This window comes from Leucopleurus acutus, assembly GCF_964270905.1.
Source record: "Leucopleurus acutus genome assembly, chromosome: 19".
NCBI lineage: Eukaryota > Metazoa > Chordata > Mammalia > Artiodactyla > Delphinidae > Leucopleurus > Leucopleurus acutus.
In genome coordinates, this window is record NC_139161.1 from 11,656,253 (window position 1) to 11,671,867 (window position 15,615).

The following is a 15,615-nucleotide window of genomic DNA, read 5'->3' on the forward strand; positions in this document are numbered from 1 at the left end:
AGGGATCCGCGAAGGGGAAGCGTCGAGCTGTACGGCCGGGTTCCCTCAGGCTCCTCCGGGCGGAGCGTGGCCGGGACGGTGCGTGTGCGCGCGGGGATCGGGGCGGCCCGGGTGGCCAGCGCGCGCGCGTGCAGTGGGGAGACGCGCGGAGCTCTCCGGACCCGGCCGCCGGGCCTGGCCGCGAGGCTCGGGCCGACGGGGTGGGGGGGTGGGGGGCGGGCGGGGCGGAGACCCCCGGGCGAGCCGAGCCCCAGAGTCACCAAGTCTCCTCTGCTTGCCTCCGCAGACTATGGACCCGCACGGCGGCCGCCGGCTCGGCACGCGGCCGCCCGCCGAGGAGACCAGTCCGCCGGCGTGCTGACCGGCCCCGCCGCCGCCGCCGCCAGTGACCCCGGACGCCGCCTCCTCCGCGCCTCCCGCGCGCCGTCCGCGCGCCGAGCCGCCCCCGGGCCCCGGCCGCGCTGCTCCCGGGAGGCGGCGGCGGGCCGGGGCCGGGGCCGGGGCCCGGCATGGATGGCCGCGACTTCGCACCGCCGCCGCATCTGCTGTCGGACCGCGGGAGCCTGGGCCACCGCAGCGCCGCCGCTGCCGCGCGCCTCGCCCCGGCCGGGCCCGCTGCGCAGCCCCCGGCGCACTTCCAGCCCGGAAAGTACTTCCCGTCGCCGCTGCCCATGGCTTCGCACACAGGTCAGTGCCGGCCGGGTGGGCGCGGGAGAGGAGGTCCTGCCGCGAGGTGGGCACGGTCGAGGGTCGTACGGGAGCCTGCCCCTCCTCTCCTTGGAGCATTTGCGGAGAAGCCTTCGGTTTCATTTCTCTGCACCGGCACCGGTGGCGGCCCGCGCATCCTATGGGCGCCCCGAGCCGGATCATCGCGGTTTAGAGCGGCCTTCCCCAGGGTCCCCCAGTGTCTCGGAGGGGCAGCCTCGGAGCCGGCTAAAAATAAAGCCTTTCCCCTCCTGCCACCCTCCCCCACCCCTTCCTGCAAAAGAACTAAATTCCGCGGAAACCTCATTTCTGCATTCTGCATTCTGCATTCACATCCTTAAAACATTCCGGGGCTGGGACAACGAGGCACATTCTGCGGGAACAAAACGGCCGTTGTGAAGGTGGGGGGGGGGGTGCCGCGGCCTCTCGGATTAGGGCGGTGTGTGCGCGGGGTGAGCGTTAATAGGGACTGCTGGTGTAAGACGAGCAAATCCTGTTTCTATATAAAGCCTTGAAGTGTCAGGGCGAGAATGGGTTTGCAGGGGATGCATTTGCTTTAACAAGTGCCTCTGGTATCCTGCTAAAGCCGGACAAAGCGTGGCCAGATCGCGGCCCAGCCCCGCGGCCTGCGCCCTGGGGGAGCGCAGCGCCGGCGCCGGCTCGGCTGGGGGCGGCGCGGGGGCCGCCGACGGATTTCGGTGCAGGCGAGTTCGCAGCAAATTTGCTCCAGGAGGAGAGAGCTGGGGCCGCCCTGCACTCGGGTCTTCTCCAGTTCTCTCCCGGAGAGAGCTGTTCCTTGGCAGAGCTGACCCAGGCCTCCAGAGCAGTCCCCGTCTCGGGTGGCTTTGATATTACTGTCGAGCCAGGTCAGAAGAGAAGCAGGGCCGGGCAGAGGGTGGCGAAGGGGCCGCGATCTCGCCTGAGACCCTGGAGGTTACTGGCCAGTGCCGGCTGAGTTTGCAGGAAGCTGGAGGGGCTGCGCGTGTGGGGACCCGCTGGTCACCCTGAAAGGTTGGCTTGCTTTTGTTTACAGTTTGTTCTAAACATCAGAAATGTTGTTTGCCGCTTTTTTTGTTGTTGTTAATTTGGCAGTAACAGTTATTGCTAGCTTGATGAACTGTGAATACTAATAAAATTATATCTGCTTTAATGGGATTACAATTAGTGTGTGGATTAAAACGGATGGCAGAGTCAGGCTAAAAGGGAAAATGTCAGAAGGGAGGGCAGTCAGAAAGAAAAACATAAATTACCTAAAAAGAAAAAAAATACGAGAAATTGCTTGATTACTAATGGGCGTTTAGCATTTACAACGTGAGATACGAAAAGTTCGAGCACGCTGGGAGTAGAGGGGCTGGACTCAGCACTCTCCTGGAATCAGCCCTTCGCCCGCGTTTCCTGTTCCAGTGCGAGCCTTCTGCAAGGCTGCTTTTTTTCTCTTCCTTGCTCTTCCTTCTTCCTCTCCCTTGCTTTTTTCTCTTATAGATTTATAACTCAAAAAAGCAAAAGTACTTGCCTGGGCAATTGGTGATTTTAAATATCTGTCCTTGCTGTTCCTGTGGTTGTCTCTCCTGCCCCTGCATTAGAGATGCTGCCCGCCCAGCTCAGCCCACACTGGGGGGTTGAGGTTGGGGGCTTGTGGTGGCAGCAGGGACAGTGCTACAGTTTCCCTAGCCCCTTCTGGCTGCACACACACACACACATACACACACACACCCCGCATATGCCATACCCTCTAGCCTGGAGGGTACAGAAACCGGTCCAGAAGGGCCCCCGACACCAAGGGTCTCCCAGTAGTACACAGACAGGCTGGGGCTGTGCCCCCCATGGGGTGGGGCAGGGCCAGACCAGATTCCCCGTCAGTTCAGGTCACTGCTGTCTCTCTCGTCCCCATTCAACAGCCCACGGCCCTCCCCAGGTCCTGGTCAGCCGCCATTTCCCCTTTCTGTTCTTATATCCAGATGCCGGCACCACCGAGTCAGGTGGGAACGTGGTCTGGGTGGCCCAAACCATTGTCTTGTTCATTCCAAGTTTGACCACGTGGTTCTTGGATCGTAGGCCATGGAGGGTTTGGAGAAATTGGATGGGTGCTGGCTTGGTCTGTGTCCTTGACCCAGACCCTACCCACCTCCCCCATATGCAGGGTGCTCTAGGGGGCGCTGGAGGTCCCCAGGGCACCCTGGGGGGGGGAGCTGGAGGGCCACGTGTCCCCTGCTCCTGGAGGCTGTTTGCACCTCCCGGGGGACCAAAGAGACCTATTGTGCTTGGAGATGTTCAACCCATTTGTGACGGGAAGGCTGGCCTACAGGGCGTCCAGCTAGAAACATCTGCCGCTGAAAGCCTTTTGAAATTGCTGAAAGCCAGTATCTTGTATTGGTTTTAAAATATAGCTACATCAGTTTTTTTAAAAGGAATTATACCCCAGACTACTTTGCTTTGGTCTGTATCTGTATATGATCTAGTTTAAAAAGAAAATGGTATAATTAAGTTAAAATATTTTTTGCATCTCTTGTATGGATTTCAAAATGGCCAGTTTGGCAGACTTTCTTCCCATTTTCGCGGATGGCCTCAGGTCCACAGGCCACGGCTGCAGCAGCCCATCCCGCCCCTCCCTGCACTGACTACCCTGCTGAAAGGAAAATTGCTCCGAGCTTCTTCCTATTTGTCCGGCTCTAACATGGGAGTAAGATCCAGCCACCGGAGACTGAGTCCCTGGCTTCTGAGGATTGCTCGTCCCTGGCACAGACACACGGCCTGGCCAAGGGTCTCCCTCCCTGCCCTCCGCCAGTGCTGCCCTTCCTCGTCCCCACCCAGTGCTTTCAAAATGTCAGCTTGAGGGACCCCGATGGGATATTGGGCTCCAGGGCTCCTTCCATTGTTTTTCTAAAACTGAAAGTGCCGATAGCTTTACCATCGGGCTGAAGGGTTTTATGGTAAAGTGCTGTTCCAGTAACCTTGTCACCAAAAGGTGTAATTAGAATGTTTGGAATCGTTATTTTTAGTGCAGTGTTAGATTTTGTCTCTAATACAGATGGTCCGGAGGCAAAGCTGTGAAATCTAGGGGAAAAAAAAGGAAAATCAACAACGCACCAACCCAAGATTTTTCATCAGCGCTACTGCCTGGAGCGATTGGGGATCGCGCCTCTCCTCCGAGCGCGTTTAGTAGGAGGCAGCCCGGCCTGGGAGAAGCCCAGTCCCCGCCCCCTCTTCTAGCCGGTCAGCTCCTGCCCTCCATCCTTCTCTGTACGTCCCCCTCAGGGCTGAACCTTCGAGAATCACCGGGTCTCCACCCGAGGAAGGCGGAGGAGCCGATCAAGTCTTGGTTTCAGCAATGTGACAGCGGGTGGGTTCTCCTCTCCGCCCCTTCTCCCGGCTTCTTTGGGGTGTAAATGGCCGGGCCTGGAAGCCAGGTGCCCTGGGCCTGCGGTTGTTGGGAGTAAACAGGATGGCACGTTCCTTCTGGTGGGAGAACCACAAACTTCTCTCCTGCTAACAGTGCTTCTGATTGCCAATCTCAAAAAAAAAAAAAAAGGAAAAGAAAAGAAAAATGCAGAGGAAAAAAAGATAATTTCCGGGTGTAAAAAGACCCCATCAAAGGGTCCCCCTCCCTCCTCATGGGATATTTTTTTTGTAAAGGAAAAAAAATACATTTTCGTAAATACCTCATTAACTCAGTGACACCGTGGAGTGTTTCTGCAACAGTTACCAACATTAAGTAGGTGTGAAAAGAGTTACTTTCCGAAGACTCTACCCATCCTGCTCTGTAAGTGACAGAAGCAGACATCAAAGCCAAGGCTGCCCTGCGGAGCCAGGAATCCAGTGGCCTCGTGGATCGGCCAGGCTGTGGCCGCCTCGCCCACCCCAGTGAAGCCATTTTTGGAATGTGGGTTTTTTCTCAGTGGGGCTTGTACTGCCCCCATGTCTGATTTTTCCTACAAGGATATTCCTATAGGAATATCCAGGTCATGTGAGCACTAAGGCAAATTAGCCAGCGAGGCAGGGAGCAGCCTTGTGCCATCCCTCATCACCCCCAAACACTCCCGTGTATTCTTAGAAATCTCCCTCGTCTGCTGTGAGACTGGGTTCAACAGCCCGCACAGACAGGACAAAACGCACAGGAGGCTGTTAGAATAACATGGAGGGAGCTAAAAATACCCCTCAGAAACACACATAAAAAAGCCAAATCCAACAACAGAACGAGCTAAAAATATTCCAGGCTTTGGCAAAGAGCACAGAGTTAAATAAATTATACAAGAGCCATTCATGGGAGCAAGTTGACTTTCTCTCTTACGGGAACTTGGTTCAAGCTAATAAAAATAATAATTTACTGGCCACTGAGCTTTGCTTGAGTTTAGATTTAATTGGTGGGGCTTCTGGCGTTTGTCACTTCTTGGCGATTAGCGGGCTTGCCCTGGCCTGGGGTAGGGTGGGGATGGGGTGCTGAGTCTGGGTCCCTGGAAGCAGGGCAGTGTCTCCCCACCAACCCGAGGAGCAGGGCCTGGGTGCAAGGGCAGGATGCCCAGGAGGCCAGAGGAGGGAGGCTGCAGGGGAGTGGTCAGGGAAGGCAGAAAAGAGGACAGGCAAGGCGCCGCTATTTTAATTTGATAAATGATCGTATACCTTTAAGAGTGTGTTTTAACAATCAAGATACACTCCAGCAAGTTGATAGGATGTTCGCTGTCAACTTACATATGTCATCAGCGGGGGCTGTGAGCATAAATAATGTGCGAGAGTGTGCGGGATGCGCTACAGCCTCTCCAGGAGCCCGGCAGGTAGCACCCTTGTCTCTCCTGCTGTCTGGGGGCAGCTGCCAGAGGAGGATAGAAGTCGGGGCACTTCAGACAGGGTTTTTTTCCCTCTGGGGAGTTCCCAGGTCTTCCCACCAAAATAAGAGCTCCAGATGGCTTGCTCAGAGAGACCACTGCGGGTATGATCTGAGGGTGGAATCCAGCGTTGGCTGGTATCTTTTCAGGGCGCAGATGTCTTAATAAGTTCAGCCATTTCCCAGGAATGTCAAACTTCCACCTTGGGATTACAGTCAGGGTAACCTCCTCTGCTCTGTCCTCTTGCTTGCTCTTGATGAGACGCCCCTGGAAATCCCAGCAGGCCCTCCCAACTCCCAAAGGACTACACTTCCCAGAATGCTCCTGGTCTAGCTCCAGGGTCTGAGCCTGGGACCGGCCCTGAGCTGGGAATTCCCAAGCTCAGATAGAGTTCAGCCAGTGCCACTGGGAATGAGTGCTTTCTGGGCTGAAGGGAGCCTTGGTTGCCACCTCCAGTTAACCCCTTGCCCTTCCTCCTGAAAGAGGCCTCTGGGCCCTGCTTGGCTTCCTCCCTACCATAAATATCTGAATATAGGCCCCAAAAGATGAGAGCTGCCCCTCTGCCCCAGGGGCACCCTGTGCAGAGGGCAGCTGCCTTGATTGGCGTGGCCAGAGTCCCAGGGGGATTCCCACCATATGCCCTGATCCCAGCCCATTGCACGTGGCCTTCTCAGAGGGGCCCTGGTCACACTGGCAAAGGGTCAGCTTGGAAGGGACGTGGGGACTCCACCTGGGTGGCATCAGGGCATCTCTGCCTAGAGAGTCCCATGAGAAAACCCTGCACAGACTTTGGGGCAGCGCCCCACTCCCCAACCTCCCACTGACAGGCGGCAGTAAACCCTATCAATGCCGTATTGACCAGTATCCACCTGGATGACTTCTGATGAACAGAAACCATCCCCCCAGGACGGGGGTGCTGCCCTAGCCCCTCTGGAAGGAAGGCCTAGCCCATCATCACCCATCCAGAGAAAGTTCTCACTCCTGCCGCTCCCGACAGCCTCCTGGAGAGGTGGGCACCCCTTGGGAAAGGCCCTCGTCGGAGGTCTTTGCTGGGACTTGCGCCACAGCTCTCGAGCTGAGGCCAACCTCAGGGCTTTGGGGTGCAGCATGTGCCCTGTCTGTTTGGCAGTAGGTAACTTGCACTGCAGGGCTTCCTCCTGCCTTGCCCGCCAGGGGATGGCTCCCCGGGGTTCCCCTGTCCCCATTAACCTCTGGGACCTCCTTTCTCCCACCAAAGACTCCAGATTAAAAGCAAACAACAAAATTACAACCAGCATGCACTGTCTAGAACATGTCCCCAAAGCCCCGGGCCACGCCAAGGAAGGTTCGGGTTTTGCAGCCCGCACTCCAAGACTGCTGCTCCGTCTCGGCTTTGACGCCCTGCCCGATGACGTTTTTATGGGATAATATACCATTTAGATCATGCAGGCCTATTTGTCAGTGGGCCGCCCCTGTTTGTTGTAATATATAATATTACTGCCTCCTGTGGCCCTGCCAGCAGCTGCCACTGGAGGACGGGGACCGGTCGGTGGGAACTGGGTGTGGGCTTAGAGGAGGTAGGGGGGCGCCGGGTGGGGGTTGCCCCCTCCCCGTTTATGGGATTGGTGTGGGTTTGCAGTAGGCTGCGGGCCTGGCGGAGAGGCATCCAGTGCCCAAGCTGGGAGCCAGCCGGGCTGGCATCTGAGGGCTGCTGCAGCTGTCCAGACGATTAGGTTCCAGATTGGATCAGCCAGGAAGCTTTTTTTTTTCTTTCTGACCTAGGGTGGGGGAGGGGGAGGAGGGAATGAACAGGTGGGTTGGGTTCCCTGCCCCCTCTCCCCTCCCCCAGGGCCCCCAACAAAGAGTCCAGTGTTTTTAGATCCAAAGACTTTTGAGGCTGGGGAAGGGGGGACCCACTGTGTGCCTGGAACCGGAAGGAAAGTTCAAGCAGCCCTGCTTCATCTAAGTATAGGAACTTGGTTTCCTCTAGAAATTACCAGAAATGCAGGGAAGGGGCAGAGGATAGGTGTGCTGCTGAGAGAGGCCTCTGAGCAGTAGGCTGGGGTCCCCAAGGGTGGCCTGGGGTGGTGTCTTCTTGGGGAGCCTCGCCAAGTAAGAGAGACCCATCAGCCACATTTTAGTGGCGGTTTACTAACTAAACCACGCTCTGCCATCTTCTTGGGAAGAGGCAGTCTTGGCTGGATCCCTCTGCTCCTCCTTCAGGGAAGCCAGAGCCTTTCTTCCCTGGGACTTCCTTGTGAAGGCAACTCTGGGGAGGGCACCATGGCCCCATCATCACAGAGCCAGACCAGGCAGGGCCCCCCACCATCAAGGCAGGCATGCTGGGAGCACAGCTGGATGGGGGTGAAAAGAAGGCAGTTTGGGAACAACCAAGGGGCGGAACCCAGGGTGGGGACGCGGTGGGGGTGTAAGGAAGGGGCTGCGCTCCCAGGCCGCTGTCCACCAGCATCTCACGAGCATCTCACAGCACCCTGTGGCAGGCTCCGTCTCAGCACAGGCATTGCTGCCTGGCTCAGCCCGTGTCCCCTTTGGGGGCAGAGGCACAGACCTACCCTGCAGACCCCAACGTCCCCACAGGCCCTCCAGGGCATTAACTGGCTGAGCTCACATGAGCCCACAGTGAATGGACACACGTCACACCTGCTCACGTGTGCTCACACCCCCAGGCATGTCCTTACACCCACACCTGCTCACACTCATGCAGACACTCGCTCACGGACACTCACAACTGGCCTTCAAGGAGTCACATCCCAGTTGGCCCCTGGGAGAGCCAGCCCGCCCCACAGTCGGAATGTGCTTTCTGATCTGTCTCCAGTTCCCGCCACCTGCTCCATCCTTCAGCTCCTGGCCACCTGCTGGGGATGGAGCCTGCAGGTCCCCAGTGACCCTCGGTGGCAGACTGAGGGCCTGATGTGCAGAGCTTGGTGCTGGTGAGCTGCCCACCCCCGCTTCAGCCCCCTTCTTCACTGTGTCACTGGCTTCTGCTGAACTGGAGCTGGTCCTTTCCCAGCACCCGCCCCAGGCTTCTGCTTCGAATGAAGCTATCCCCACGTCCAATTCCTCCAGGAGGTGCCGGTCAGCTTCCCTGCTCTGCCTCTACCTGCAGGTCAGCCCCGAGCCTGTCTGAGCCTTCAGCCCTGCTTCTCCTTCCCTTGGGGCCTCCCTTACCCAAGCCCCCTACACCGTAGGTCAGCTCCCACCTACCACCCTTGTCATATCACTGTCCCCGAAGGTTCCCAACACTCAGCACATGTGCCAAGCCACCCACAGGCTCTGGCCACCTGTACTCCCCTCTTTGCTGCCCCAGGTACCTCCTCTGCTCCCCTTCCCCTGTCCCTCCTGGAGTCTCCCCACCTGGGCAGCCCCTACAGCCACCAGTGCCCAGGCTCCACCCGCATGGTCCGTGACCTCCGGCCCTGACCGCCCTTGGCAGTCTGTCCCCCCAGGCCTTGCAGCACCCCCGCCCTTCTCCACGCGGGGCCATCTTCCCCGTGGGACCCCAGCGTCCTGAGTCTGGGTGTCTGTGCCCTCCATCCCTTGGTTCCCCCAGAGCTGGGCCTGGCCGTTGCTGGCCTCCCTCCCGTGCAGGATGGCTGGGGCCGAGACGGGGTGTGCGTGCCTGTCCACACTTGGGTAAGGCACACACGTGCCTGTGGACATGAAAAGAGCCCTGTTCGTTTTTTTTCTCCTGCAATTTTGACCCCACACTGGAAAATCGAGACGATAACCCTCTGGGAGAACCTCACGAGGAAGAGAAGGGCAGGAGACACCGGATTCTGAATTGGCCCTGGTCTCTTCACTAAAAACCAAGATGCCCGCCCGACACCCGACCACACATACATGGGGACATTCACGTGGGCAGTATCTCCAGCCTGTGTGGCCACCTCCCAGGGGCCAGGTCAGCATCTCCTTACCTTCCAGAAGCATCTTCTGTCGTCCGCAGAGGCTCCCAGACTGTGTGCACTCCATTTAGAAGAGGTGTCAGAGCTAAAAAGATTGGCAGAGAGGACAATCCGCTCCTTCTTAGTGTCACACCCAGTGACGGGGTGAGGGGGTGGCAGTGAGAGGTCCACTGGGCAGTGCAGCCCAGCGTCATCCTTGTGGCATGCGGGCTGGCCTCTGGGCGCACGTGTGAGGTTGTGCAGTGGAGAGGGGGACCAGTGGAGATAGAACAAGGCTCAGGATGGGACTGTCCCTGTGGAGACACCGCTACCCCTTCCCCCTGCAGTAAGGGAGGGACCTAGTGGTGCAGGAGCTGGGCACCGGGTGGGACCACTTTCTGCCTGTCCCCTGACTGGCCCCTGCAGGTGACTCCCTCACCGTCAACATGTGTGGTGGGGCACCTACGATAGATTGGAGGACAGAAGCCAGCGGCTTCACCTGGGCCTTAGGGCCTGGTGGGCGAGGGGGGACAGACGCTGGGGGAGAGCTGCCCGCTCCCCTCCCCTCCCTTCTGTGGTGGCTGTGTGGGTGGCTGCATAGGCAGGGGCTGGTGGGGGGACAACCAACAAAAGGGAAATGAGGGCCCAGGAGAGATGAGGGAGCAGGGCTGTGGCCCCTCGCCGTCTGCTCCATCTCCATCCCGGGCAGTCAGGCATGGCAGCGAGGGGCTGCAGGCACTGGAGCATTGTGTTGCCAGGTGGGACCCGCTCGCCGCACCACTCTGCTTTCCAGCATTTACACACCAGGAGGCTTCGGAGCCGCTCCTGGTTTGGGCCCCAGTGCCCAGTCTGGGAGGGGTGCGTGGCTGCCCGGGGCTGGTGTCAGTTAGTGGCACACCCCTGCCTGCACATCTCGTGGCGGCTCTTCCCCACAAGCCCTGACTCTCCAGATCCTGGTCGCTTCTCTCCCCCAGGCAGTGCTCACACCCCTGCACTTTGTACTCAGTGGGGCACAGGCCCTTGATGCCTCTTCCCATCACTCCCTATAGGGTCCTGGCGGCCGGCAGGTGGGGATTCAGGACCCAGTATTGGACATGGACGTGGGGAGGGCAGGACCGGGGCTCCCGCCCGCCTCCTGGCCTCAGCAGCACCGTGCAGAAGGGTGCCAGCAGATCCCTCTGTGCCTGGCCTGTGTGCACAGCCTTTCTCACCCTACACAGGTTGCTGGGGAAGGAGCCGGACCTGTGGCCCCCCAGGACTTGCCTGTTTGCCTGGTGAGGCAGCTGCCCTGTCCAGCTGGCCTCCCACAGGCCTGGCCAGCAGGTCACCTGAGGGCAGTTTGCCTGAAGCCAGTCCCCTTTTTGAGACATTTTGCATCCCTTTGGGTCTCCTAAAAATAAGCTTTCAATTTGTTTTAAATTAATATTAAAATTAAATCTAAATTAAATTGCAATGCATCTTTAGGCGAACTCCTAAAAAGCCCTTAACGAGTATGAATACAGATAAAATCAAGAAAAGTTGGGAAGGTGCCCACGAGCAGCGTCATCTTTCCACCTGTCAAACATCTGCTCCAAGACACAGGCCAGCGAGACGGCCCCAAGCAGCTGCGCAAGGTTGTGGGTCACCAAGAGGTCCGAGGGCCATTGTTGGAAGCCAGGGTACCCGGGCAGCCTGCGACTTCCTGGGATTCCAGGGTGAGGGTGAGTGACCCTGCACACTGCAGCCACTCAGTAACTGTTTGTGTAACGAGTGAGCTGGGTTAGAACTCCATTCTCTGGACGGGGCTCAGGGCCCAGTCTGTGGCTTGGGTGACAAGGACGTTTGTGCTGTCCGGTCTGGACAGCACTTTCTTCCGATGTTCCCACGCCAGCTGCCTGCCCTAGTGAGGTCAGCAAGTGCCCCGGGCTTACCTGGGCACTCCTCCTGGACTGCCTGCAGCCGATGGAGGTTCAGGGCAGCCCCACCAGGCCCTGGCTCCTGAGAGCCGCTGGACCAGGTGGCCGGAGGGCATGGTGCATCTTGAGGTCTCTAGACTGTGTGGGGGGCACCCTTTGGAGACCTCATTCCACCCGGGCAGCCCAGCCCAGAGCCCCCTCCCCTGGTCTGGCAGCAGAGCCTTTTCCACACACGACACTTGGTCGGAGCCCAGCATGTGAATCGGGCGAGGGGTCAGTCCTCAGGCTCAGGGCTGAGTCCCCTGCTGCCCCCTGGTCCTGAGGCAGGTGGGGTCCAGGTGGAGGCTCAGCAAGGCCACGTGCTTACTCTGTGGTCACATCGGGAGCCACCCAGGAGCACAGGCTTCTGGGCTGGAGGTCCAAGGCTGGTTCTCTGCCTGAGCCCCCCGCCCCTGGCATGGGGTGGGGCTGGGGGAGCACAGGGCTGGGTGCCCCAGGCTGTGGGTGAGCTGCACGGGGCAGGGGTCTTCCCTCCGTTGGGAGCTCTTGCTGGGCCGCCCCGAGGCTGGTTCCCCGCTGGCTCCCCTGGGCTGGCTGGCACTCCATCCCCATTTGGGACCCCCAGACCAGTGGGGTGCACTTCACCCCAGAAACAGCTCTCCTTGCCCTGTTCACTTCAAGAGTTCCCAGAAACACCGGAGTTTTACGTCAGAGAATTGAGGTTTTCTCCCTACTTATACTCACCGTCTTTAGAAATTAAAATACTTTCTCTCCGTTCTTCGAAGGAAGTGGGGTGGTTTGTCAAAGCGGCGCTGTTAGAAGAAACTACAAGGATACAGAGCCCTGGGTGCGTCCTGCCCCCACCCCATCTCCCTTCTTATGGGGGTGTAGCGCTGCCCCCAGGAGCACACTGTGGGGGATCCCTGCTCCCCAGCGGGCTGCCCCCCAAATGCTCCTCCCACCAGGAGCCGTGGGCAGCCGCGGTGCCAGGCCTTTCCCTGCTTCTGGTCACAGACATTAGAGTCGGGTTGGGAGGGCAGGTCTGCTGAGAGCCTCAGAAGGCAGGAATGGGGTGCAGAGGGTGGCCTGTCAGAAATTCCAGAATGTGGGCTCCCTGGAAGGCTCTGCCGGGAGAAGCACAGGGCACCCCCCCATCTGCTGGGAATGAACTGGGAGTGTTGGGTGCCCTCTTCCCCTGCCTGCCCACAGCTGAGAAAGAGGCGTGTTCAGGCCAGCTCGAGGTGCTGGGTGCCTGGGTCCAGGGGATGGGATGCAGGAGAGCGGGGTGGGCCCCTCCGACCCTGTCCAGATGGGCTCTCCCTCTGAGGGGAGCGGTGGGGCTAGGGCGTGAGTGTGCACCCTGCTGTCTCCACTGGACTGCAACCACTAGGGCGTCTGTCTCCCTGCAGCTGGCTTAGTTCAAGATGGTGTGAAGGGAAGCCTTGCCTTGGCTGGAGACGCTCCTCCAGCTGGCGGGGTTTGGAGGGGGTGGTGCCGACCAGCCCTGGTCACCTCCCCGCGCCCCCCCGCCCCCCGCCTGTTTGCTGGCCTTCAGGGGCGTCCTGGAGGGGGAGTGCTGGTCATTCGCCAGGGAGGGTGTGAGAGGGAAGGGAGGCGGAGACCCCAGAAGGTGTGAAGAATAGGAGGGGGTGGGGGGCAGCCCTCTGAGTCACTCTCGGCCAGAGTCCGAGGCGGCCCTGGTGGGGAGAGTTGGCCACCCCGCGCTCCCCGCCTAGCCAAAAGGCTAAATTTACCCTTTTAATAAGAACCAGACTTATATCCGGTTTTCCTTTTCTTTTATTAGTTCTGGGCTGTTGGTGGTTGGGCCCGTCCCCTGTCATCGTTGCCTCTATATTTGTGGGCCTGGTGGCTCAGCAACCACAGAGTTTTCCTATTATGGCCTGTGAGACACGGCCTTTGGGCCAACCAGGTCTTCTAGAAGGTTCTCCTGGACCAGCAGAGAGGGGCTTCCCCTGTGACGCACTCATGTTTCTGGGCGGGCACCCCTCACCGGGGCTGCCCCTGCGTCCCACGGCTGCCCCTGCGTCCCACGGCCGGGCTGGCGGAGGCTCACATTCTGCCCCCACTGCTGCCGTCCCACGCCCCTCCCCCACCAGCACCCCCTCTCCCACGGCTGCAGCTGTCTCTCTCTGCCTCCAGCCTCCTCCTTCTCTTCTGTCCTTCCTTCCTCCCCGTGCTTGTCTCGGCCTCCTCTTCTTGTCCCTCTGTCTTCTCGGGGCTGTGGATGGCAGCTGGGGTCATTGGGTGGCATCCTCAGGGATTCTGGGACTGTGGCAGCAGGGGGTGGCTTGAAGCAGGGCAGGCTCTGTGTCCGGTGAGACCAAGTGAGTGAGGGGGGTCAGACAGGCCGACATCTGGAGGCCACCGGTTTGTGGCTGGAGGGGACTGCCCCAGATCCCGATAATTTCTGTGTCCTGGAGAGCCTGCCTGGTGAGGCTGGGCCTGCCCGGAGTGGGTCCCAGATCGGAGGGGGCTTCTGAGCTGCTTTTCCACCACAGAGGAATCAGGCTGTCTGTGGGGAGATGGCCCCAGCCACGTGACCTGCCAACTGCCCCCAGAATCCACACAAACGCTGGACCCGCTTTCAGGTCCAGGTGGCTGGGGTCTGAGCAGCTGGGCTGGGGAGGGGGCCGACTCCCAGGCAGGAGGGGGTCGGGGGTCTTGGTGCTGCCGCTTGGTACAGGCTTGAGACTAGAGTTCCCCTTCCACCGTGAGTAGGCTGGATGTGCCCCCCAGGGTGGAGAAGGAGGGGGGTGTCCTGTTGTTTCTCGCCTGCCACCACAGGCATCAGACAGAATTAAAGGCCAGGAGCCTTTTTCAGAGTCTGGGCCAGGAAGGAGACCGGTTTGGTGGCAGTGTGACCCTGGGAAGCAGCATCCCTCAGGGCCGGCCCAACCCGTGTGTGACTCCCTCACACAAGAACAAGTCACCACCTTGCGCACACTTGGAGCCAGGTGTGCACACCCACGTTGAGTGCACCCTCGGAGCCTCTGCCCCAGACCTGCATGCACATCTGTGCCTGTGTGCACGGCCATTGCCCACATGCACACTCAGCCATGCACACACAGCCAGACACACCCTGAGTGCCCACACATAGTCCCATCGCTGCCTCTGTGCCCCTGTACACAGACACACACCCAGGCACACACATTATCTCATGCCTGGGCCACTGGTGGGTTCCAGCCCAGCAGGGAGTGTCCCTGGTGGCATCAGGAATTGAGCTTGCAAACTCGTGTACACCTAGAGTGGGTCTGGTGGCCGGTGGTGTGGTGCAGCCTCTGTGGCCCCTGCTGTGGCCACTTTGGGTTTCGTGTGGGGCAGTCCAAAGCGGCCCCTCCCACCAGGGCCTGGTATCCCCATCCCTGTCCCCCTCCCCCCATTCTGCTCCTGGGTGGTCAGACAGATGGACACCCACCTGCCTTCGAGCAGGCTGGACTGAAGCTTCTCCACCCCCGTCCACGCGGACACCCAGGGTGGACATCCTCCCTCCCCTTCCCTCTCCTGGAATGAGAGGAATGTGGGCCGGGTCCACACAGTGGGCTGTTATCCTTCCTGCCTCCTCTTCTCCAGTCCGCTCCCTCTGGAGCCTGGCCCAGCACTGGAGGGGCACTTTGGCCTCCTAGGCAGGCCGCCCCTGGTGTCCTGAGGGAGACCCAGGGATGGCCTCAGGGAGCTGGGTGTCCCCACGCCCAGGCAGGCTCTGCAGGGGGCTGGAGGCCGTGGGGAGCCTGAGCAGGTGTGAGCAGGAGGGCGGGAGCTGTTTCGGGCGGAGGGTGCAGCCGCCAGACGCAGAGCTGGGGAGCCCGGTGCCAGCAGCCTGTCAGCTGGGCCTCCAGAAGCATCAGGAGAGCCTGGGAAGGGGCTTGCTTCTCCGCAGCTGCCGCCAGCCGTCGCAACGAGGCCCTTTTTGTTTTTTACAACCCGTTTCACCGTTTCCAGAAAAGGTAGCTCACTTAAGTCAAAACAAATGCTCGTTCTGCTGTAGCTCTGCGCTCCCGCTCGCTCTCCCCAGCTCTCCGAGGCCCTTCTCTGTCCCTCTGTCAGCCTGGCATGAAGGTGGACGCTGGAGGGAGAGGGGGTGAGCAGGCGCGGTGCACACCTGGCTGTCCAGGGCTCCGGATCTGGCCTCTGGTGTGCCAGCCCCTCGCGCTCTGGGGCTTTGCTGCCGGTCAGCCCCTCCCTGGACTGGAGGCTCCCCGGGGTAGCACGTGGGCTCCAGGAACGCCCTCAGCACCCCTCGGGCCCGCCCAGCATCTGTTGACCGTCTCGGCTGCAGCAGGTGGGCCTGGCACA

The 15,615-nt window shown here is 59.7% G+C and overlaps 1 protein-coding gene across 2 annotated transcripts in view; it reads left to right on the forward strand.

The window, feature by feature from the left end:
• Nucleotides 1–509: 509 nt before the first annotated feature.
• The window catches only part of BAHCC1 (BAH domain and coiled-coil containing 1), a gene marked incomplete at both ends in the record, with an annotated part of 53,789 nt that continues 38,683 nt past the window's right edge, over nt 510–15,615 (forward strand). For both annotated transcript variants that reach the window (XM_082860270.1, XM_082860271.1), the window contains one exon: nt 510–691. In XM_082860270.1, the coding sequence (XP_082716396.1) occupies nt 510–691 (182 nt within the window). The remainder of the gene's footprint in view (nt 692–15,615) is intronic.